The sequence below is a fragment of the Oncorhynchus kisutch genome, unplaced genomic scaffold, assembly GCF_002021735.2.
Source record: "Oncorhynchus kisutch isolate 150728-3 unplaced genomic scaffold, Okis_V2 scaffold3757, whole genome shotgun sequence".
Taxonomy (NCBI): domain Eukaryota; kingdom Metazoa; phylum Chordata; class Actinopteri; order Salmoniformes; family Salmonidae; genus Oncorhynchus; species Oncorhynchus kisutch.
The window spans coordinates 265,506-289,898 of record NW_022265702.1 but is presented as its reverse complement, the minus strand read 5'-3'; the positions used below and the strand labels follow the sequence as shown (position 1 = coordinate 289,898).

Here is a 24,393-nt window from a genome sequence, read left to right as displayed (position 1 = left end):
AACAGCCCCAGACATCACACACGGCAGATGCCAAGTTTGGTAACAGAATTACGGCACCAACAGCACAAACCGTCATTCTGTTACCAAACTTTGCATCTGCACTGTTCAAGTAAAGGTGTTTTATTTGTCATATTTTCTATGGTTTAAAGTGTGCATAAAGCTGTATGGTTTGTTTAACTTTACAATCATTGTTTTTAAGTTTGACATACATTGGGTCTCAGCACCATTCTGTTACCGTGGAATTACATTGGGTCTCAGCACCATTCTGTTACCGTGGAATTACATTGGGTCTCAGCACCATTCTGTTACCGTGGAATTACATTGGGTCTCAGCACCATTCTGTTACCGTGGAATTACATTGGGTCTCAGCACCATTCTGTTACCGTGGAATTACATTGGGTCTCAGCACCATTCTGTTACCGTGGAATTCCATTGGGTCTCAGCACCATTCTGTTACCGTGGAATTGCCCTCAATCATCTTAAAAGCATTTTTAACCCCAAAAGCACCAACTGGCGTCATTTTACAACCCAAATTGGTAAATGACAAATCTCCCAAATTAAGCATATATTTTTTTTAGTCAAAATTTATGTTTCAAAATAGACATTTGTGTTTCTGTTGAGATTCTGATGGATTTCACCAAATGTTAACAACATTAGTCTGCTATTAACTCAAAGCGTTGTGTTTCTGTGATACTCAGAGGCTGAGACATGAGCGATATACCGGTACGACCTAAGATGGCCACCGGTATGGGCACGGGGACCAATCAGACCTTGACCTCTTACTTTGGAGATAACTCAGTTCCAATTAGGTTTGATTTGGTGTAGAGACATTGACTAGAGACGTGTACTTACATTTGAATAACGTGTTCTTTTTTAGTTATAGGCCATGCCCCCAAGGGGACACATCTGGACTGGTGTTGTTGGGTCTGTTGTAAGTGGAATGGACTGGTGTTGTTGGGTCTGTTGTATAAGTGGAATGGACTGGTGTTGTTGGGTCTGTTGTAAGTGGAATGGACTGGTGTTGTTGGGTCTGTTGTAAGTGGAATGGACTGGTGTTGTATGGTCTGTTGTAAGTGGAATGGACTGGTGTTGTTGGGTCTGTTGTAAGTGGAATGGACTGGTGTTGTTGGGTCTGTTGTAAGTGGAATGGACCGGTGTTGTTGGGTCTGTTGTAAGTGGAATGGACTGGTGTTGTTGGGTCTGTTGTAAGTGGAATGGACTGGTGTTGTTGGGTCTGTTGTAAGTGGAATGGACTGGTGTTGTTGGGTCTGTTATAAGTGGAATGGACTGGTGTTGTTGGGTCTGTTGTAAGTGGAATGGACTGGTGTTGTTGGGTCTGTTGTAAGTGGAATGGACTGGTGTTGTTGGGTCTGTTGTAAGTGGAATGGACTGGTGTTGTATGGTCTGTTGTAAGTGGAATGGACTGGTGTTGTTGGGTCTGTTGTAAGTGGAATGGACTGGTGTTGTTGGGTCTGTTGGGTCTGTTGTAAGTGGAATGTTGGGTCTGTTGGGTCTGTTGTAAGTGGAATATACTGGTGTTGTATGGTCTGTTGTAAGTGGAATGGACTGGTGTTGTTGGGTCTGTTGTAAGTGGAATGGACTGGTGTTGTTGGGTCTGTTGTAAGTGGAATGGACTGGTGTTGTATGGTCTGTTGTAAGTGGAATGGACTGGTGTTGTTGGGTCTGTTATAAGTGGAATGGACCGGTGTTGTTGGGTCTGTTGTAAGTGGAATGGACCGGTGTTGTTGGGTCTGTTGTAAGTGGAATGGACTGGTGTTGTTGGGTCTGTTGTAAGTGGAATGGACCGGTGTTGTTGGGTCTGTTGTAAGTGGAATGGACTGGTGTTGTTGGGTCTGTTGTAAGTGGAATGGACTGGTGTTGTTGGGTCTGTTGTAAGTGGAATGGACTGGTGTTGTTGGGTCTGTTGTAAGTGGAATGGACTGGTGTTGTATGGTCTGTTGTAAGTGGAATGGACTGGTGTTGTTGGGTCTGTTGTAAGTGGAATGGACTGGTGTTGTTGGGTCTGTTGTAAGTGGAATGGACTGGTGTTGTTGGGTCTGTTATAAGTGGAATGGACTGGTGTTGTTGGGTCTGTTGTAAGTGGAATGGACTGGTGTTGTTGGGTCTGTTTTAAGTGGAATGGACTGGTGTTGTATGGTCTGTTGTAAGTGGAATGGACTGGTGTTGTTGGGTCTGTTGTAAGTGGAATGGACTGGTGTTGTTGGGTCTGTTGTAAGTGGAATGGACTGGTGTTGTTGGGTCTGTTGTAAGTGGAATGGACTGGTGTTGTTGGGTCTGTTGTAAGTGGAATGGACTGGTGTTGTTGGGTCTGTTGTAAGTGGAATGGGCTGGTGTTGTTGGGTCTGTTGTAAGTGGAATAGACTGGTGTTGTTGGGTCTGTTATAAGTGGAATGGACTGGTGTTGTTGGGTCTGTTGTAAGTGGAATAGACTGGTGTTGTTGGGTCTGTTGTAAGTGGAATAGACTGGTGTTGTTGGGTCTGTTGTAAGTGGAATAGACTGGTGTTGTTGGGTCTGTTGTAAGTGGAATGGACTGGTGTTGGGTCTGTTATAAGAGGAATGGACTGGTGTTGTTGGTTCTGTTATAAGTGGAATGGACTGGTGTTGCTGGGTCTGTTGTAAGTGGAAAGGACTGGTGTTGTTGGGTCTGTTATAAGTGGAATAGACTGGTGTTGTTGGGTCTGTTGTAAGTGGAATGGACTGGTGTTGCTGGGTCTGTTGTAAGTGGAAAGGACTGGTGTTGTTGGGTCTGTTATAAGTGGAATGGACTGGTGTTGTTGGGTCTGTTGTAAGTGGAATAGACTGGTGTTGTTGGGTCTGTTGTAAGTGGAATAGACTGGTGTTGTTGGGTCTGTTGTAAGTGGAATGGACTGGTGTTGGGTCTGTTATAAGAGGAATGGACTGGTGTTGTTGGTTCTGTTATAAGTGGAATGGACTGGTGTTGCTGGGTCTGTTGTAAGTGGAAAGGACTGGTGTTGTTGGGTCTGTTATAAGTGGAATGGACTGGTGTTGTTGGGTCTGTTGTAAGTGGAATAGACTGGTGTTGTTGGGTCTGTTGTAAGTGGAATAGACTGGTGTTGTTGGGTCTGTTGTAAGTGGAATGGACTGGTGTTGGGTCTGTTATAAGAGGAATGGACTGGTGTTGTTGGTTCTGTTATAAGTGGAATGGACTGGTGTTGTTGGGTCTGTTGTAAGTGGAACGGACTGGTGTTGTTGGGTCTGTTGTATACGTGGAATGGACTGGTGTTGTTGGGTCTGTGGTAAGTGGAATGGACTGGTGTTGTTGGGTCTGTTGTAAGTGGAATGGACTGGTGTTGTTGGGTCTGTTGTATAAGTGGAATGGACTGGTGTTGTTGGGTCTGTTGTAAGTGGAATGGACTGGTGTTGTTGGGGCTGTTGTAAGTGGAATGGACTGGTGTTGTTGGGTCTGTTGTAAGTGGAATGGACTGGTGTTGTTGGGTCTGTTGTAAGTGGAATAGACTGGTGTTGTTGGGTCTGTTGTAAGTGGAATAGACTGGTGTTGTTGGGTCTGTTGTAAGTGGAATAGACTGGTGTCGTTGGTTCTGTTATAAGTGGTTCGCTAGGCTCTGATGTTATCTGTCTTGGAAAAGCCATACAACATTTGTTATATAGAGACTGACTTATGCTCCCAACAGTGTGCTGCAATGGTAGCTCAACCAATGTTCTACAGTATGTTTACTGAGCACTGCGTGATTACGGATCATGATTTATTAAAAGAAGATCTCAAACGACCGATCGGGCAACGCAAGAAAAATAAGAGACATGATGACTCAACAATATCACCACAGACTGAGTCCCTGTTCTCTCGCTCCTCTGTTTAAATGACCCTGTCTGTCTGTGTGGGCTCTGGTGACTGGGCTGTGCACTGCTGGGCTAGCTGGAGGGAGGGATGGAGGGATGGAGGGATGGAGGGGATGGAGACATATTGAGGCTGACTAATCACAATCGAGGTTGAGTCAGCAGAAGGTGAATGGAATGCTGCTCACCAGGAAACAGGCTTAACACATCAGTAGTAACGATCACATGAATCCTCACTGTTACCAAGCAACTATCTACTGCTCCATATTACCTCCCTGTTACCAAGCAATTATCTACTGCTCCATATTCCCTCCCTGTTACCAAGCAACTATCTACTGCTCCATATTACTTCCCTGTTACCAAGCAACTATCTACTGTTCCATATTCCCTCCCTGTTACCAAGCAACTATCTACTGTTCCATATTCCCTCCCTGTTACCAAGCAACTATCTACTGGCCCATATCACCTCCCTGTTACCAAGCAACTATCTACTGGCCCATATCACCTCCCTGTTACCAAGCAACTATCTACTGGCCCATATCACCTCCCCGTTGCCAAGCAACTATCTACTGGCCCATATCACCTCCCTGTTACTAAGCAACTGTCTACTGCTCCATATTACCTCCCTGTTACCAAGCAACTATCTACTGCTCCATATTACCTCCCCGTTACCAAGCAACTATCTACTGGCCCATATCACCTCCCTGTTACCAAGCAACTATCTACTGGCCCATATCACCTCACTGTAGGGTTGGCTAGAACAAGTTACACTTATAAGCTTAATGTCTTACAATAACATTGAACAGAGGACTAAAGAGATGAGTTCTACATGAGATTTACCAGCTCATAACACATACAGGTGGTGTGTATTAAATATCTTCGCAGCCGGTCAGAAAACTCTGAAGAACAGATCATTTAAGTTTGAACTTTAAAGCTCAATTTATTAAGAAGTTAAATATTTACACTTAACTGACATTAACACCAAGCGAGTATCAATAACAACAACAACAACCCCCCCCCCCCCAGAACATCAGAACCAGATACCTTTAGTTCTGGCATGCTGACGATGAGCGCCAGGGGGAGTCTGATGTCAGGCTGGTTGGTGTAGTCCAGTGGTACTAGGTGAGGAGCCAGCTCGTGGAATCTCCCATGTAACCTAGGACACAGAGGCAGGAGAAGGTCAGGAAACATCCACACACATAACCCTATGGGTTTTGGGCTCTTTTGTTTTACAAGACAAGGAGGGGTTTAACCTGGTCCAAGATCTGTTTGTGCTGTAAGAGTTAGCTGTACGAGCACAAAAACAGATCTGGGACCAAGCCAAGAGAAATGAAGAGCCATTATGGACATCGTATGTTAGAGGTCTAGCGTCAGTACAGTCGACTCACTCAGTCATAAATATATTCGCATACAGTATACGGTGCTTATCTTTTCCATTCATTTTAGATTGAAACACGAAACGTATCTACACAACAGATGGACTAGGACGTGGGCTTTTCTCACACATTCCTGACACATATCCACATTTTAAGGTCTGAAAACATCTTGACAAACTTACATTTTTTGGAGCCAATTTTCTTTGATTCTCTGAGGTAAGCACCTTGTACTGTCATGGAGCTGGGATGTTTAAAGCCCTTTCATACTACCAACATATTTGACATATTACCAACTGGGGGTCATTTCAACCCAGAGAAGAAACTATTGGGAAAAACAACAATCATAGCAAAACATAAAGTATTCACAAAGTATTTAGAAGGTATTCATAAAGTATTCACAAAGTATTTAGAAGGTATTCATAAAGTATTCACAAAGTATTTAGAAGGTATTCATAAAGTATTCACAAAGTATTCACAAAGTATTTAGAAGGTATTCATAAAGTATTCACAAAGTATTCACAAAGTATTCACAAAGTATTTAGAAGGTATTCATAAAGTATTCACAAAGTATTTAGAAGGTATTCATAAAGTATTCACAAAGTATTCACAAAGTATTTAGAAGGTATTCATAAAGTATTCACAAAGTATTTAGAAGGTATTCATAAAGTATTCACAAAGTATTCACAAAGTATTTAGAAGGTATTCATAAAGTATTCACAAAGTATTCACAAAGTATTTAGAAAGTATTCAAAGTATTTAGAAGGTATTCATAAAGTATTCACAAAGTATTCACAAAGTATTTAGAAGGTATTCATAAAGTATTCATAAAGTATTCACAAAGTATTCACAAAGTATTTAGAAGGTATTCACAAAGTATTCACAAAGTATTCACAAAGTATTCACAAAGTATTTAGAAGGTATTCATAAAGTATTCACAAAGTATTCACAAAGTATATAGAAGGTATTCATAAAGTATTCACAAAGTATTCACAAAGTATTCAAAGTATTTAGAAGGTATTCATAAAGTATTCACAAAGTATTCACAAAGTATTCACAAAGTATTTAGAAGGTATTCATAAAGTATTCAAAGTATTTAGAAGGTATTCATAAAGTATTCACAAAGTATTCACAAAGTATTCAAAGTATTTAGAAGGTATTCATGAACTATTCACAAAGTATTTAGAAGGTATTCATAAAGTATTCATAAAGTATTCAAAGTATTCACAAAGTATTCAAAGTATTCATAAAGTATTCACAAAGTATTCAAAGTATTCAAAGTATTCATAAAGTATTCACAAAGTATTCATAAAGTATTCACAAAGTATTCAAAGTATACAAAGTATTCATAAAGTATTCAGAAGGTATTCATAAAGTATTCATGAAGTATTCAAAGTTCAGAATACCTTCCTGAATGCATTGTACACTTCATTAGTGTAAAAACCTCATTAGTTAATCATGTTAAAGAACGACCTATTTTAGTAATATATTTCATTTGCATGTTCTGAAAAAACTAAAATATATATCATCCCTCAAATAATGTACAGCTTTTTTCCAAGTACAATCTACATCAGTAGTAAAAAGCTGATTAACCACAAGTCGATTGAAATATCATTTCGTTTTTAAACATTTTTGAAGTAAATATTAATTGTCATATTTATGTGGTAAAAAAAAACAACTGTCATTTAAAGGGGCTGTACAGCAACATTTGAAACATACGTCATTTTTTTGACATTAAGTGATTCATCCTGTCACATCGGTATAAAGGGATCGGGAGACAGGCGCAGGAATGCGTAATAGGGTTTTTTATGGACATTAAGTGATTCATCCTGTCACATCGGTATAAAGGGATCGGGAGACAGGCGCAGCAATGCCTAATAGGTTTTTTTATCGACCCTGATTACAACGTGCCGCGTAAAGGCATGGGGACGAAGACCTCACAAACACGTAAACAAGACACAGGGTTGAAACAAAACAAAAGAGCGAGTGTGATAATTAATAATCAATTTTCATGGCAGATGGAGGGAAATACGTGAACCACGTCCTTTAGAGAGTATATATATATACACACACACTGTGTGATAGAAACAGCAGGTGTTCCTAATGTTTTGTTAATAGAAACAGCAGGTGTTCCTAATGTTTTTGCTGATAGAAACAGCAGGTGTTCCTAATGTTTTTCAGATAGAAACAGCAGGTGTTCCTAATGTTTTTCTGATAGAAACAGCAGGTGTTCCTAATGTTTTTCTGATAGAAACAGCAGGTGTTCCTAATGTTTTGTTAATAGAAACAGCAGGTGTTCCTAATGTTTTACTGATAGAAACAGCAGGTGTTCCTAATGTTTTGCTGATAGAAACAGCAGGTGTTCCTAATGTTTTGCTGATAGAAACAGCAGGTGTTCCTAATGTTTTGTTGATAGAAACAGCAGGTGTTCCTAATGTTTTGCTAATAGAAACAGCAGGTGTTCCTAATGTTTTGCTAATAGAAACCGCAGGTGTTCCTAATGTTTTGCACCCTCGGTGTATATAGACCAGGCCATTTCCATTGTGTGCATCCCAAATAGAGACAGGGGCTCTGGCGCTAACAGTGAATAGGGATTCATTTGGGACGTAGACATGAAAGACATTTACAGATGGACGACGGGTCTATTGGGACATCGGTGTGGTATGTCACTGGGTTGTCTGCTCCCAACGGCAGAAAGTGCTCTTGGGAAAAATGTTCCATTATTGATGCTGGCTATCTTGTAATAACATGAGGTCACACAGTGAAATAAATAACGGTTAATAACGACTAACTCTCCGGTGATAAATGACCTGATGATCCGTCTGTGAACAGTATCCACTGACAACGTTTTAAAAGGCAAGGAAGGACACAGCGAGAGAAAAGCACACACACACGAACACACACACACACACAAGCACGCACACAGACACAGACACATACACACAAGCACACACACACGCACACAGACACGCACACACACACACGCAGGCACACACACGCACGCACGCACGCACACAGACACACACACGAACACACACACGAACACACACACGAACACACACACACGCACGCACGCACGCACGCACACACACAGACACACACACACACGCACGCACGCACACACACACGAACACACACAGACACGCACGCACGCACACAGACACACACAGACACATACACACACACGCACAGACACACACACACACACGCACAGACACACACACACAGACACCAGGGTCGACAGTATGTCCGGGCCTTATGGGGCCAGGCCAAATAAAATATTTATACTTTTATACTTTTTTTGGACAGAAGAGCACCGACAGAAAGACGCATCAATCACAGATAAATCATCCGAGTTACTGAAACAGCACCTCTCTGTCTCAGTATGTGTAGACCATGTATCTGATGCTGTCTGGCCAGTGAAACAGCACCTCTCTGTCTCAGTATGTGTAGACCATGTATCTGATGCTGTCTGGACAGTGAAACAGCATCTCTCTGTCTCAGTATGTGTAGACCATGTATCTGATGCTGTCTGGACAGTGAAACAGCATCTCTCTGTCTCAGTATGTGTAGACCATGTATCTGATGCTGTCTGGCCAGTGAAACAGCACCTCTCTGTCTCAGTATGTGTAGACCATGTATCTGATGCTGTCTGGACAGTGAAACAGCATCTCTCTGTCTCAGTATGTGTAGACCATGTATCTGATGCTGTCTGGACAGTGAAACAGCATCTCTCTGTCTCAGTATGTGTAGACCATGTATCTGATGCTGTCTGGCCAGTGAAACAGCACCTCTCTGTCTCAGTATGTGTAGACCATGTATCTGATGCTGTCTGGACAGTGAAACAGCATCTCTCTGTCTCAGTATGTGTAGACCATGTATCTGATGCTGTCTGGACAGTGAAACAGCATCTCTCTGTCTCAGTATGTGTAGACCATGTATCTGATGCTGTCTGGACAGTGAAACAGCACCTCTCTGTCTCAGTATGTGTAGACCATGTATCTGATGCTGTCTGGACAGTGAAACAGCATCTCTCTGTCTCAGTATGTGTAGACCATGTATCTGATGCTGTCTGGCCAGTGAAACAGCACCTCTCTGTCTCAGTATGTGTAGACCATGTATCTGATGCTGTCCGGACAGTGAAACAGCACCTCTCTGTCTCAGTATGTGTAGACCATGTATCTGATGCTGTCTGGCCAGTGAAACAGCACCTCTCTGTCTCAGTATGTGTAGACCATGTATCTGATGCTGTCTGGACAGTGAAACAGCACCTCTCTGTCTCAGTATGTGTAGACCATGTATCTGATGCTGTCTGGACAGTGAAACAGCACCTCTCTGTCTCAGTATGTGTAGACCATGTATCTGATGCTGTCTGGCCAGTGAAACAGCACCTCTCTGTCTCAGTATGTGTAGACCATGTATCTGATGCTGTCCGGACAGTGAAACAGCACCTCTCTGTCTCAGTATGTGTAGACCATGTATCTGATGCTGTCTGGACAGTGAAACAGCACCTCTCTGTCTCAGGATGTGTAGACCATGTATCTGATGCTGTCTGGACAGTGAAACAGCACCTCTCTGTCTCAGTATGTGTAGACCATGTATCTGATGCTGTCTGGACAGTGAAACAGCATCTCTCTGTCTCAGTATGTGTAGACCATGTATCTGATGCTGTCTGGCCAGTGAAACAGCACCTCTCTGTCTCAGTATGTGTAGACCATGTATCTGATGCTGTCTGGACAGTGAAACAGCACCTCTCTGTCTCAGTATGTGTAGACCATGTATCTGATGCTGTCTGGCCAGTGAAACAGCACCTCTCTGTCTCAGTATGTGTAGACCATGTATCTGATGCTGTCTGGCCAGTGAAACAGCACCTCTCCGTCTCAGTATGTGTAGACCATGTATCTGATGCTGTCTGGACAGTGAAACAGCATCTCTCTCTCTCAGAATATGTAGTCCATGTTCTCATAATATGATGCTGTCTTGCATGTCATACTCTTTTTGGCCAGACAGCATCAAATACATGGGCTACACATAGTAAGACAGAGGGGGTGCTGTTTCACTCACTCGGATGGTTTCTCCTGGTGAGATAGTTTCAGCCACCTGCGAATTGAAGGAAGGCTCTTCCCTCCCCCTGCCTCCCTCCTCCCCTTCCTCCCTCCACCCTACCTCCCTCCCTCTCTCCTCACCACATAATTATATCCCTCAGCTCATCTGCTCCCGCTCTTCCCTCCCCCTGGCGCTTGAGGGCGCCAGGTTGCCCTGCATCACGCACTCCTGCCATCCATCACGCACTCCTGCCATCCATCACGCACTCCTGCCATCCATCACGCACTCCTGCCATCCATCACGCACACCTGGATATCCATCACGCACACCTGGATATCCATCACGCACACCTGCCATCCATCACGCACACCTGAATATCCATCACGCACACCTGGATATCCATCACGCACACCTGGATATCCATCACGCACACCTGCCATCCATCACGCACACCTGGATATCCATCACGCACACCTGGATATCCATCACGCACTCCTGCCATCCATCACGCACACCTGCCATCCATCACGCACTCCTGCCATCCATCACGCACTCCTGCCATCCATCACGCACACCTGCCATCCATCACGCACTCCTGCCATCCATCACGCACACCTGGATATCCATCACGCACACCTGCAATCCATCACGCACACCTGGATATCCATCACGCACACCTGGATATCCATCACGCACACCTGGATATCCATCACGCACACCTGTATATCCATCACGCACACCTGGATATCCATCACGCACTCCTGCCATCCATCACGCACACCTGGATATCCATCACGCACTCCTGCCATCCATCACGCTCACCTGCCATCCATCACGCACTCCTGGATATCCATCACGCACTCCTGGATATCCATCACGCACTCGTGCCATCCATCACACACTCCTGCCATCAATCACGCACACATGCCATCCATCACGCACTCCTGCCAATCATCACGCACACCTGCCATCCATCACGCACTCCTGCCATCCATCACCCTCCTGCCATCCATCACGCACACCTGCCATCCATCACGCACTCCTGCCATCCATCACGCACTCCTGCCATCCATCACGCACACCTGCCATCCATCACGCACTCCTGCCATCCATCACGCACACCTGCCATCCCTCGTCACGCGCTTCAGCGTTATTGGACTCACCTGGACTCACTTATCACCTGCCTTCCCTCGTAACGCGCTTGAGCGTTATTGGACTCACCTGGACTCACCTGGACTCACCTGGACTCACGTATCACCTGCCTTTCCTCGCAACGCGCTTTTAATTTTATTTTTAAAGTGATTTGTCTGACAAATCAGATCAAAACATCATGTCTGGTTGTGTTCATTCAACATTAAAAGGGATTTTTAGAGTAAAATGATATGTCAGTTAATATAAAACCCATAGAAAATGTTGCACGCACATAGGAGGTCACGTGACCCCCCCCCCTGTAGCGCCGGCCCTGGAGTCTGGAACTCCTCCTCCACTGTCACCCTATGTCATCTCATCATGACTTTGTGCCTTTGATTACCAACATTACTGAAATGGATCCTTATAACAAATCCATCAGCTCACAAATAAAACCTCCCTTTATAGCTCTAACACCATTACCCCACACAGCCAGCCTGCAGAGAGAGAGAAGAGAGAGGAGAGAGAGGAGAGAGAAGAGAGAGGAGAGAGAGGAGAGAGAGAGAGAGAAGAGAGAGAAGAGAGAGAGAAGAGAGAGGGGAGAGAGAGAAGAGAGAGGAGAGAGAGAAGAGAGAGGAGAGAGAGAGAGAGAGAGAGAGAGAGAAGAGAGAGGAGAGAGAGAGAAGAGAGAGGAGAGAGAGAGAGAGAAGAGAGGAGAGAGAGAAGAGAGGAGAGAGAGAGAGAGAGAGAGAAGAGAGAGAAGAGAGAGAGGAGAGAGAGAGAGAGACAGTGAGAAACAGATAGAGAGAGGGAGAGAGACAGAATGGGAGTGAGAGAGAGAGACAGTGAGAGAGAGGAGGGAGAGAGACAGTGAGAGAGAGAGAGACAGAGAGAGACAGAGAGAGAGAGAGAGAGCTAGCCCCACTACTAATGACTTAGTAAATCCCATCCATATATTGCTTAGCAGCCGGGTGGCCAGGTGCCCCTCCTCTCCTCATGATTCACACTACAGCTTGGTGTGCTGCCGTTTTATTGGGTCATTTGTGGCACATCGCTGGCGATTGCAGCCATCCATCTTGGAGACAGTGTGTGCGTCATACCTCTGAAAACCAGGCTCAGTAGAACCTCTCTGGTCTGAATGAACTATGTTGAGGTGAGGTACATCATGTCCTGGTATAACAGACAGGATGTTGAGGTGAGGTACATCCTGTCTTGGTATAACAGACAGGATGTTGAGGTGAGGTACATCCTGTCCTGGTATAACAGACAGGATGTTGAGGTGAGGTACATCCTGTCCTGGTATAACAGAAAGGAAGTTAAGGTGAGGTACATCCTGTCCTGGTATAACAGACAGGATGTTGAGGTGAGGTACATCCTGTCCTGGTATAACAGAAAGGATGTTGAGGTGAGGTACATCCTGTCCTGGTATAACAGACAGGATGTTGAGGTGAGGTACATCCTGTCCTGGTATAACAGAAAGGATGTTGAGGTGAGGTACATCCTGTCCTGGTATAACAGACAGGATGTTGAGGTGAGGTACATCCTGTCCTGGTATAACAGACAGGATGTTGAGGTGAGGTACATCCTGTCCTGGTATAACAGAAAGGATGTTGAGATGAGGTACATCCTGTCCTGGTTTAACAGACAGGATGTTGAGGTGAGGTACATCCTGTCCTGGTATAACAGACAGGATGTTGAGGTGAGGTACATCCTGTCCTGGTATAACAGAAAGGATGTTGAGGTGAGGTACATCCTGTCCTGGTATAACAGACAGGATGTTGAGGTGAGGTACATCCTGTCCTGGTATAACAGACAGGATGTTGAGGTGAGGTACATCCTGTCCTGGTATAACAGACAGGATGTTGAGGTGAGGTACATCCTGTCCTGGTATAACAGAAAGGATGTTGAGATGAGGTACATCCTGTCCTGGTATAACAGACAGGATGTTGAGGTGAGGTACATCCTGTCCTGGTATAACAGAAAGGATGTTGAGATGAGGTACATCCTGTCCTGGTATAACAGACAGGATGTTGAGATGAGGTACATCCTGTCCTGGTATAACAGACAGGATGTTGAGATGAGGTACATCCTGTCCTGGTATAAACAACAGGAAGTGGCTCTCAGTTTAAAGAACAACAACGTCCAGAGGAACCGAGGTGCACCAACTGTTATCACACCGGGAAATCAGATCATGGAGAAAGTGGAATCAAGGAGGAGGTTGTTTTAAATTAGATTAACTATTATGGGACACATGGAGGGAATTGAATTGACTCACGGATAGGTCATCTCTACTGTTTACTTGATACCTTAGTTGGAACACACATTCAAATTCAGTTACTTAAAGCACCATGAGGCGAGAAGCAGAACCGAGAGGTGTGGAGTCAACAAAAAAAATGTTGAGATTACTCCACACCTTAACCACCAAGAATCAAAAAGTCGACTCCATAAATCCTGGAAGGGTCCACCATAGCAGAACCGAGAGGTGTGTTATCAGAGCCAGAAATCAGAATCAGTGGAAGGAGGAGGGTGTTGTTGAGAGTAAACAATCCCCTATTATGGGATGCCTGGTTAAAAGGGAATCAACTGACTATTTGATAGGAACATCATGCTCACTTCATGAACTTGAAAGGATGAATGAGAGTACAGAGTATTATAGACAGATGTATCAGTCTGATTAACAAGGAGTACAGAGTATTTTAGACAGATGTACCAGTCTGATTAACAAGGAGAGAGTACAGAGTATTATAGACAGATGTATCAGTCTGATTAACAAGGAGATAGTATTATAGACAGATGTATCAGTCTGATTAACAAGGAGAGAGTACAGAGTATTATAGACAGATGTACCAGTCTGATTAACAAGGAGAGAGTACAGAGTATTATAGACAGATGTATCAGTCTGATTAACAAGGAGATAGTATTATAGACAGATGTATCAGTCTGATTAACAAGGAGAGAGTACAGAGTATTATAGACAGATGTATCAGTCTGATTAACAAGGAGAGAGTACAGAGTATTATAGACAGATGTACCAGTCTGATTAACAAGGAGTACAGAGGATTATAGACAGATGTATCAGTCTGATTAACAAGGAGAGAGTACAGAGTATTATAGACAGATGTATCAGTCTGATTAACAAGGAGAGAGTACAGAGTATTATAGACAGATGTATCAGTCTGATTAACAAGGAGTCCAGAGTATTATAGACAGATGTATCAGTCTGATTAACAAGGAGTCCAGAGTATTATAGACAGATGTACCAGTCTGATTAACAAGGAGAGAGTACAGAGTATTATAGACAGATGTATCAGTCTGATTAACAAGGAGAGAGTCCAGAGTATTATAGACAGATGTACCAGTCTGATTAACAAGGAGAGAGTACAGAGTATTATAGACAGATGTACCAGTCTGATTAACAAGGAGAGTATTATAGACAGATGTACCAGTCTGATTAACAAGGAGAGAGTACAGAGTATTATAGACAGATGTACCAGTCTGATTAACAAGGAGAGAGTACAGAGTATTATAGACAGATGTACCAGTCTGATTAACAAGGAGAGAGTACAGAGTATTATAGACAGATGTACCAGTCTGATTAACAAGGAGAGAGTACAGAGTATTATAGACAGATGTACCAGTCTGATTAACAAGGAGAGAGTACAGAGTATTATAGACAGATGTACCAGTCTGATTAACAAGGAGAGAGTCCAGAGTATTATAGACAGATGTACCAGTCTGATTAACAAGGAGAGAGTACAGAGTATTATAGACAGATGTATCAGTCTGATTAACAAGGAGAGAGTCCAGAGTATTATAGACAGATGTACCAGTCTGATTAACAAGGAGAGAGTACAGAGTATTATAGACAGATGTATCAGTCTGATTAACAAGGAGAGAGTCCAGAGTATTATAGACAGATGTACCAGTCTGATTAACAAGGAGAGAGTACAGAGTATTATAGACAGATGTACCAGTCTGATTAACAAGGAGAGAGTACAGAGTATTATAGACAGATGTACCAGTCTGATTAACAAGGAGAGAGTACAGAGTATTATAGACAGATGTATCAGTCTGATTAACAAGGAGAGAGTACAGAGTATTATAGACAGATGTACCAGTCTGATTAACAAGGAGTCCAGAGTATTATAGACAGATGTATCAGTCTGATTAACAAGGAGTCCAGAGTATTATAGACAGATGTACCAGTCTGATTAACAAGGAGAGAGTATTATAGACAGATGTACCAGTCTGATTAACAAGGAGAGAGTATTATAGACAGATGTACCAGTCTGATTAACAAGGAGAGAGTACAGAGTATTATAGACAGATGTACCAGTCTGATTAACAAGGAGAGAGTACAGAGTATTATAGCGAACGAGTCTGCAGCTATCAGCAAACGGCCTGCACCACACTACACATTGGTCATCTACAACGCATCAAAAGACAGTAAGTGTGTGTTAATAGGAATCTACATCCAATACGTCATTTTAATGTTGCCGATGCAGCTTTGCAACTTCAGAGGATTATTGAAGTGGCCCTGACCTATAGTATATTTCAAGAAAACAAATGGCCATTGGGTTTAAAAAAACAAACACACAAAAAAAAACAAGCTCCTACAGGTTTTTAATTGTAAGCGGGGAGCGATTTCCTACCATAAGTCATTCTGGAAGGGCACTAGCAACCCTTCAGGAATTTCATTGCTTTAGAATACTGAGGCCAGCAAAAAAGAGAGAACAAGGGATAGGGAGGGAGGGAGGGAGGGGGAGAGAGAGGGAGGGAGAGAGGGAGGGTGGGTGGGCGGGAGACAGAGGGAAAGAGGGAGGGAGGGAGACAGAGGGAAAGAGGGAGAGAGGGAGGGAGACAGAGGGAAAGAGGGAGGGAGGGAGGGAGGGAGGGAGGGAGGGAGGGAGGGAGGGAGGGAGGGAGGGAGGGAGGGGGGAGGGAGGGAGGGAGGGAGGGAGGGAGGGAGGGAGGGAGGGAGGGAGGGAGGGAGGGGAGAGAGAGGGAGGGAGAGAGAGAGGGAGGGAGAGAGGGTGGGGGTGGGCGGGAGACAGAGGGAAAGAGGGAGAGAGGGAGGGAGACAGAGGGAAAGAGGGAGAGAGGGAGGGAGACAGAGAGGGAGGGAGACAGAGAGGGAGACAGAGAGGGAGACAGAGAGGGAGGGAGGGAGGGAGGGAGGGAGGGAGGGAGGGAGGGAGGGAGGGAGGGAGGGAGGGAGGGAGGGAGGGAGAGGGCGGGAGAGAGGGCGGGCGAGAGGGAGAGAGGGCGGGCGAGAGGGAGGGAGACAGAGCGGGAGAGGAGGGAGGAGACAGAGAGGGAGAGAGGGAGGGAGAGAGACAGAGAGAGAGACAGAGATGAACTGTCTTTGGAGACGCTCCAAGTTACAGGCAACGCAGTGTGGACTGGAGACTAGGAGTTAGCTGAAAGCCCACAGGCAAGGCAGTGTGACCTGGAGACTAGGAGTTAGCTGAAAGCCCACAGGCAAGGCAGTGTGACCTGGAGACTAGGAGTTAGCTGAAAGCCCACATACAAGGCAGTGTGGACTGGAGACTAGGAGTTAGCTGAAAGCCCACAGACAAGGCAGTGTGGACTGGAGACTAGGAGTTAGCTGAAAGCCCACAGACAAGGCAGTGTGGACTGGAGACTAGGAGTTAGCTGAAAGCCCACCGACAACGCAGTGTGGACTAGAGACTAGGAGTTAGCTGAAAGCCCACAGACAAGGCAGTGTGGACTGGAGACTAGGAGGTAGCTGAAAGCCCACAGACAAGGCAGTGTGGACTGGAGACTAGGAGTTAGCTGAAAGCCCACAGGCAAGGCAGTGTGGTCTGGAGACTAGGAGTTAGCTGAAAGCCCACAGGCAAGGCAGTGTGGACTGGAGACTAGGAGTTAGCTGAAAGCCCACAGGCAAGGCAGTGTGGACTGGAGACTAGGAGTTAGCTGAAAGCCCACAGGCAAGGCAGTGTGGACTGGAGACTAGGAGTTAGCTGAAAGCCCACAGGCAAGGCAGTGTGGACTGGAGACTAGGAGTTAGCTGAAAGCCCACAGGCAAGGCAGTGTGGACTGGAGACTAGGAGTTAGCTGAAAGCCCACAGGCAAGGCAGTGTGGACTGGAGACTAGGAGTTAGCTGAAAGCCCACAGGCAAGCCAGTGTGGACTGGAGACTAGGAGTTAGCTGAAAGCCCACAGGCAAGGCAGTGTGGACTGGAGACTAGGAGTTAGCTGAAAGCCCACAGGCAAGGCAGTGTGGACTGGAGACTAGGAGTTAGCTGAAAGCCCACAGACAAGGCAGTGTGGACTGGAGACTAGGAGTTAGCTGAAAGCCCACAGGCAAGGCAGTGTGGACTGGAGACTAGAGAAGAATGGGTAGTGCCAGCTGAAATGATTTACTACAAAAACTATGATATACGCTGCATTTGGAAAGCAGACCCCTTGACCCCCCCCCCCAAAAAAAAAATTTACTTTACAGCCTTATTCTAAAATAGATTAAATACAGTTTAAAAATCCTTGGTGCATCAAAGCTGGAACCGAGAGACTGAAAAACAGCTTCTATCTCTGTAACGATTCTCGTCCTCTTCTTCTGACGAGGAGTAGCAAGGATCGGACCAAAATGCAGCGTGGTATGTATCCATAATGATTTAATGATTTATTTAATTAATACAAAATAACAAGAGAATCAAAATGAAAACCGAGTCCCGAATGGTGCAAACACTGAAACGGAAAAATAAACACCCACAAAACACAGGTGGGAAAAGGCTACCTAAGTTTGATTCTCAATCAGAGACAACTAACGACACCTGCCTCTGATTTGAAAACCATACCAGGCCAAACTCAAAAACCAACATAGAAAAACAAACAGACTGCCCACCCCAACTCACGCCCAGAGAGAATGATTTATTTCAGCTATTATTTCTTTCATCACATTCCCAGTGGGTCAGAAGATTACATACACTCAATTAGTATTTGGTAGCATTGCCTTTAAATTGTTATGTCAAGCGTTTCGGGTAGCCTTTGTGATGGCCACTCCAATATCTTGACTTTGTTGTCCTTAAGCCATTTTGCCACAACTTTGGAAGTATGCTTGGGGTCATTGTCCATTTGGAAGACCCATTTGCGACCAAGCTTTAACTGATGTCTTGAGATGTTGCTTCAATAGATCCACATAATTTTCCCCCTCATGATACCATCCATTTTGTGAAGTGCACCAGTCCCTCCTGCAGCAAAGCACCCCCACAACATGATGCTGCCACCCCCGTGCTTCACGGTTGGGATGGTGTTCTTCGACTTGCAAGCATCCCCCTTTTTCCTCCAAACATAACGATGGTCATTATGGCCAAACAGTTCCCTATTTGTTTCATCAGACCAGTGGACATTTCTCCAAAAAGTACGATCTTTGTCCCCACGTGCAGTTGCAGACCGAAGTCTGTCTTTTTGATGGCGGTTTTGGAGCAGAGGCTTCTTCCTTGTTGAGCGGCCTTTCAGATTATATCCATATAGGACTAATTTTACTGTGGATATAGATACTTTTGTACCTGTTTCCTCCAGCATCTTCACAAGGTCCTTTGCTGTTGTTTTGGGATTGATTTGCACTTTTCGCACCGAAGTACGTTCATCTCTAGGAGACAGAACGCGTCTCCTTCCTGAGCGGTATGATGGCTGTGTTGTCCCATGGTGTTTATACTTGCGTACTATTGTTTGTACAGATGAACGTGGTACCTTCAGGCGTTTGGAAATTGTTCCCAAGAATGAACCTGACTTGTGGAGGTCTACAATTTTTTTTCTGAGGTCTTGGCTGATTTCTTTTGATTTTCCCATGATATCAAGCAAAGAGGCACTGAGTTTGAAGGTAGGCCTTGAAACACATCCACAGGTACACCTCCAATTGACTCAAATGATGTCAATTAGCCTATCAGAAGCTTCTAAAGCCATGACGTAATTTTCTGGAATTGTCCAAGCTGTTAAAAGGCACAGTCAACTTAGTGTATGTAAACTTCTGACCCACTGGAATTGTGATACAGTGAATTATAAGTGAAATAATCTTTCTGTAAACAATTGTTGGAAAAATGACTTGTGTCATGCACAAAGTAGATGTCCTAACCGACTTGCCAAAACTACAGTTTGTTAACAAGATATTTGTGGAGTGGTTGAAAAACGAGTTAATGACTCCAACCTAAAGTGTATGGAAACTTCCAACTTCAACAGTAAATGGTTTAACATGAACTGCACTAGCTAGCTAGCTAAACTCAGCTCATCATCAATGGTATCAAGCACATCAAAAACATAGACAACTAGCGGTCTATATTGATGTGGTTCGAATTACTAAACATTTGGATGAACAAATATTTTATGAAAACATGATGTGATGTACGACAGGTTTGTGTTTCAGAAAAGTTGATGACGTCTCTTGTAACGTGCATCGGGCCAACAGAAATTGCGTCCAAATTGCTCCGTGTGACACAGGTTTCAGAACACGACATAAAGCCAAGGCTAAATGTGTAGAATTGCAGGAACCTAGCTTAAAAACAGCAATGTTTTTACCAGAAAGGTGAGATGTTAACCTTAAACTAATGAAGATTGCAGCTGCTGGCTGGGCTTGGTTAAACTAATGAAGATTGCAGCTGCTGGCTGGGCTTGGTTAAACTAATGAAGGTTGCAGCTGCTGGCTGGGCTTGGTTAAACTAATGAAGGTTGCAGCTGCTGGCTGGGCTTGGTTAAACTAATGAAGGTTGAAGCTGCTGGCTAGGCTTGGCTAAACTAATGAAGGTTGCAGCTGCTGGCTGGGCTTGGTTAAACTAATGAAGGTTGCAGCTGCTGGCTCGGCTTGGTTAAACTCATGAAGCTGCTGGCTAGGCTTGGTTAAACTAATGAAGATTGCAGCTGCTGGCTGGGCTTTGGTTAAACTCATGAAGATTGCAGCTGCTGGCTGGGCTTGGTTAAACTAATGAAGGTTGAAGCTGCTGGCTAGGCTTGGCTAAACTAATGAAGGTTGCAGCTGCTGGCTGGGCTTGGTTAAACTAATGAAGGTTGCAGCTGCTGGCTGGGCTTGGTTAAACTCATGAAGATTGCAGCTGCTGGCTGGGCTTGGTTAAACTAATGAAGATTGCAGCTGCTGGCTGGGCTTGGTTAAGCTAATGAAGATTGCAGCTGCTGGCTGGGCTTGGGTTCCAATGGAGGAAGTGTTTTAACCCATTCTTAGTTTGTGAATTCTAAATTATGTACTGGACTAGTTACACAGAGACTGCTGAGGGAAAACTGCTATAATATGGGCCGGAATGAAGCGAATGGAATGGCATCAAAGACCTGGAAACCATGGAAACCATGTGTTTGATACCATTCCATTGATTCCGCTCCAGTTATTACCACAAGCCCGTTTTCTCCCCAACCTCCTGTGCTGTGTGACAATAATCCCTATGAGCACGAGACAGTACGTATCTTTCAACCGTCTTGTGCTCACTGGGGTAAATTGCGATTGCAGCCTCAGTCCATAGTCGTCACGTGTTTCATTAATAAAGGGAAGTGCAATTAACTGTCTCCGATCCATTGAATTAACATACGGATGGTAAAGCACGTGTACTGTAGAAAATAAACTTACTGTAGGATTTCTTTGCGCGTGAAGAATGTGCAGTCCTGGAAAGAGACAAAGGAACGTTAAAAATCCCGTTGGAATGAACAGACTAGCCTAGCAGAACAAAGATAGAAGGTTTAAATGATTGGGCGGTGTGGCAGCAGCTCTCATTTGATGCCAACCATTGGGCACTAAACCCTGGGAGTGTTTAGATGAGGTACTCCACGCTCAATGGGGTTTACCACAAATCAAAGGTTTTACGTGGCGTTATTATGAAACGAGCTCATTTATTCCTTTGTTTGGTGGTAACCAAACCTGTACAGCTCAGCGATAATTTAGCGTGCGCTGGCAAATTGACACGCTATTTCATATACAGCGCACTACTTTTGATGAGGGTTCTGGTAATAGGGAATAGGGAGCCGTTTGGAATGGAATCTTACAGTATATAGCCAGTAGTCCACCTACCTGGGATTTATCTCAACCACCCAACAATAAACAACTATAGCGCACGGAAAATGATCCGTGTGTAAGAGAAAGATACATTTGCCTGAAAATAAACTTATTTTCATTATGGTCATTTGCAATTCTTCGTGACGGATTAATTTCCCGAGGTTTTCGATTAAAAATAGGGATTAATAAACATAAATTGGCCTATCTAAACTACTTGTATTTGATATGACAATATGGAAATTAAGTAGCCTAAATGAGATGAAGAAAAAAAAATTTGAACACATTTTACCTGATATGCCTCGAACTGTTCATCAGTAAATATCGTTTGCTTATTACCCATCCTGGTTGAGTATTTTCCCCATCACACAGATACATTACATTGGACGTTCGTGACGTGCTTATTTCTGTTTCAGTCATTTAAGACGACATCGTCGCATTATCTTGTGAAAGATTTCATTCATAAAAACCCAACGTGGATTTAACGAACAAAAACGCGTTGATTAGAAATGCAAAATCTCAAAGAACAGGTGATTTTGTAAAGAGGTGTGACGAAAAAGACAAATATATTCCTTCCCCTGCATCCTTGGAGCGGCAGCGTGGCGAGGGGTAGGTAGGGTACCACTGACTCTGCCCTTGTTGACCGTTGTCTCATCACTGGACTGTTTCAGGATGTTGCAGCCGATACAGTAGCCTACCGTCCCAGACCAAGACAAGCCAGCAGGCGGCGTCATTTAGGCAGCCAAGTGGTCAGATCTGTCCAGCTATGTGATGGGTTCCTATGGTATATGGTGCCACATTACGCTGCTTTTTAAAACACTTTTTAAAAGACAGTAGCTAACGGAAGCTACTGTCTAGAGAGCTAACGGAAGCTACTGTATGGAGATCTAACAGAAGCTACTGTCCAGAGAGCTAACGGAAGCTACTGTATGGAGATCTAACAGAAGCTACTGTCCAGAGAGCTAACGGAAGCTACTGTCCAGAGAGCTAACGGAAGCTACTGTCCAGAGAGCTAACAGAAGCTACTGTCCAGAGAGCTAACGGAAGCTACTGTATGGAGATCTAACAGAAGCTACTGTCCAGAGAGCTAACGGAAGCTACTGTCCAGAGAGCTAACGGAAGCTACTGTCCAGAGAGCTAACAGAAGCTACTGTCCAGAGAGCTAACGGAAGCTACTGTCCAGAGAGCTAACAGAAGCTACTGTCCAGAGAGCTAACAGAAGCCACTATAGTTTTGAATATAACAATATGAAGAAATATGGATTATATCCATAGAGGAATCTGTCATTTTAAAATGTAATAGAAGTTTAAATGACTCACAGAGAAGATTACACAATACTAGTAAGGAGAAATGTCAAAGACGACCTAGACTGGTAAATGTTAATAGATAGGCAAGCCCTTTGTACCAATGTACTTAGGATACCTACATGTAAAACATTAACAGAGAGACTGGATGGAAAATGTGTGAACTGTGAATGAACTGCAGCTTGCAGGCTACCAGTCTGTCTTTCTCTCTTCTCTCTGCAGATTTACAGAACATGAAATGAGCCACTATTTTAGAGGAATAGGTGTCCTCATACCTGCAACCAACCAACCAACCCTGTTACATGTGATAATTATATGGCCCCTATAGTCTACATTTGTAGGCTACTTTACATGTGGTCATTATATGGCCCCTATAGTCTACATTTGTAATCTACTTTACATGTGGTAATTATATAGCCCCTATAGTAGTAGACTACTTTACATGTAAACAGCTTCTATCTCAAGGCCATCAGACTGTTAAACAGCCACCACTAACATTGAGTGGCTACTGCCAACACACTGTCAATGCCACTGACTCTACTCCAGCCACTTTAATCATGGGAATTGATGGGAAATGATGTAAAATATATCACTAGCCACTTTAAACAATGCTACCTTATATAATGTTACTTACCCTACATTATTCATCTCATATGCATACGTAGATACTGTACTCTATATCATCGACTGCATCCTTATGTAATACATGTATCACTAGCCACTTTAACTATGCCACTTGGTTTACATACTCATCTCATATGTATATACTGTACTCGATATCATCTACTGTATCTTGCCTATGCTGCTCTGTACCATCACTCATTCATATATCCTTATGTACATATTCTTTATCCCCTTACACTGTGTATAAGACAGTAGTTTTTTTTTGGAATTGTTAGTTAGATTACTTGTTCGTTATTACTGCATTGTCGGAACTAGAAGCACAAGCATTTCGCTACACTCGCATTAACATCTGCTAACCATGTGTATGTGACAAATAAATTTGATTTGATTTGATTTGATGTGGTAATTATATGGCCCCTATAGTAGTAGACTAATTTACATGTAATAAAAATATGGCCCCTACAATAGTAGGCTACTTTACATGTGATAATGATATGGCCCCTGGACTGTGATCACACAGTCCCCTGGAACAGCTGGTACTCTCATGCATGGTTCAGTGTTGCTTGCCTCAAAGCAAGCATAGAAGACATTTAGCTCATCAGGTAGGTTCACATCACCTCAATACCATCAGATGAATCCTGGAAAATATTCCAGTCAGTGCTAGCGACAAAGTCCTGTAGCTTAGCATCAATGAGCGCCTCCTGTTTGAGTTTTTGCTTGTAAACAGGAATCAGGAGGATAGAGTTACGGTCAGATTTGCCAAATGGAGGGTGTGGGAGAGCTTTGAATGTGTCTCTGTGTGTGGAGTAAAGGTGATCTAGAGTTTTGTCTACTCTAGTTGCACAGGTGACATACTGGTAGAAGTTAGGTTAAAAAAATAATAATTTCAGTTCCACTGCAATAAAAGCACTGGCCTCAAGAAGCGTCACCTCTTGATGAGCAATTTCATGCTTTCTTATGGCCCTATGCAGCTGGCTGAGTGCAGTCTTAGTGCCAGCATCGGTTTGTGGTGGTAAATAGATGGCTACAAAAAACATAGATAAAAACCCTGTGGCCTATAACCTATAAATA

General features: G+C 43.8%; 1 protein-coding gene across 1 annotated transcript in view; it reads right to left on the bottom strand.

Moving 5' to 3' along the window:
* LOC109884751 (calcium and integrin-binding family member 2-like) overlaps positions 1 to 22,622 on the bottom strand; it is a 38,321-nt gene extending 15,699 nt beyond the window's left edge. Inside the window, exons 1-3 of the mRNA XM_031820948.1 lie at positions 21,687 to 22,622; positions 20,975 to 21,009; positions 4,883 to 4,994 (exon numbers count right to left, since the gene is read on the bottom strand). Of these exons, the coding sequence (XP_031676808.1) occupies positions 4,883 to 4,994; positions 20,975 to 21,009; positions 21,687 to 21,737 (198 nt within the window). The 5' untranslated portion in view covers positions 21,738 to 22,622. The remainder of the gene's footprint in view (positions 1 to 4,882; positions 4,995 to 20,974; positions 21,010 to 21,686) is intronic.
* Positions 22,623 to 24,393: the final 1,771 nt, after the last annotated feature.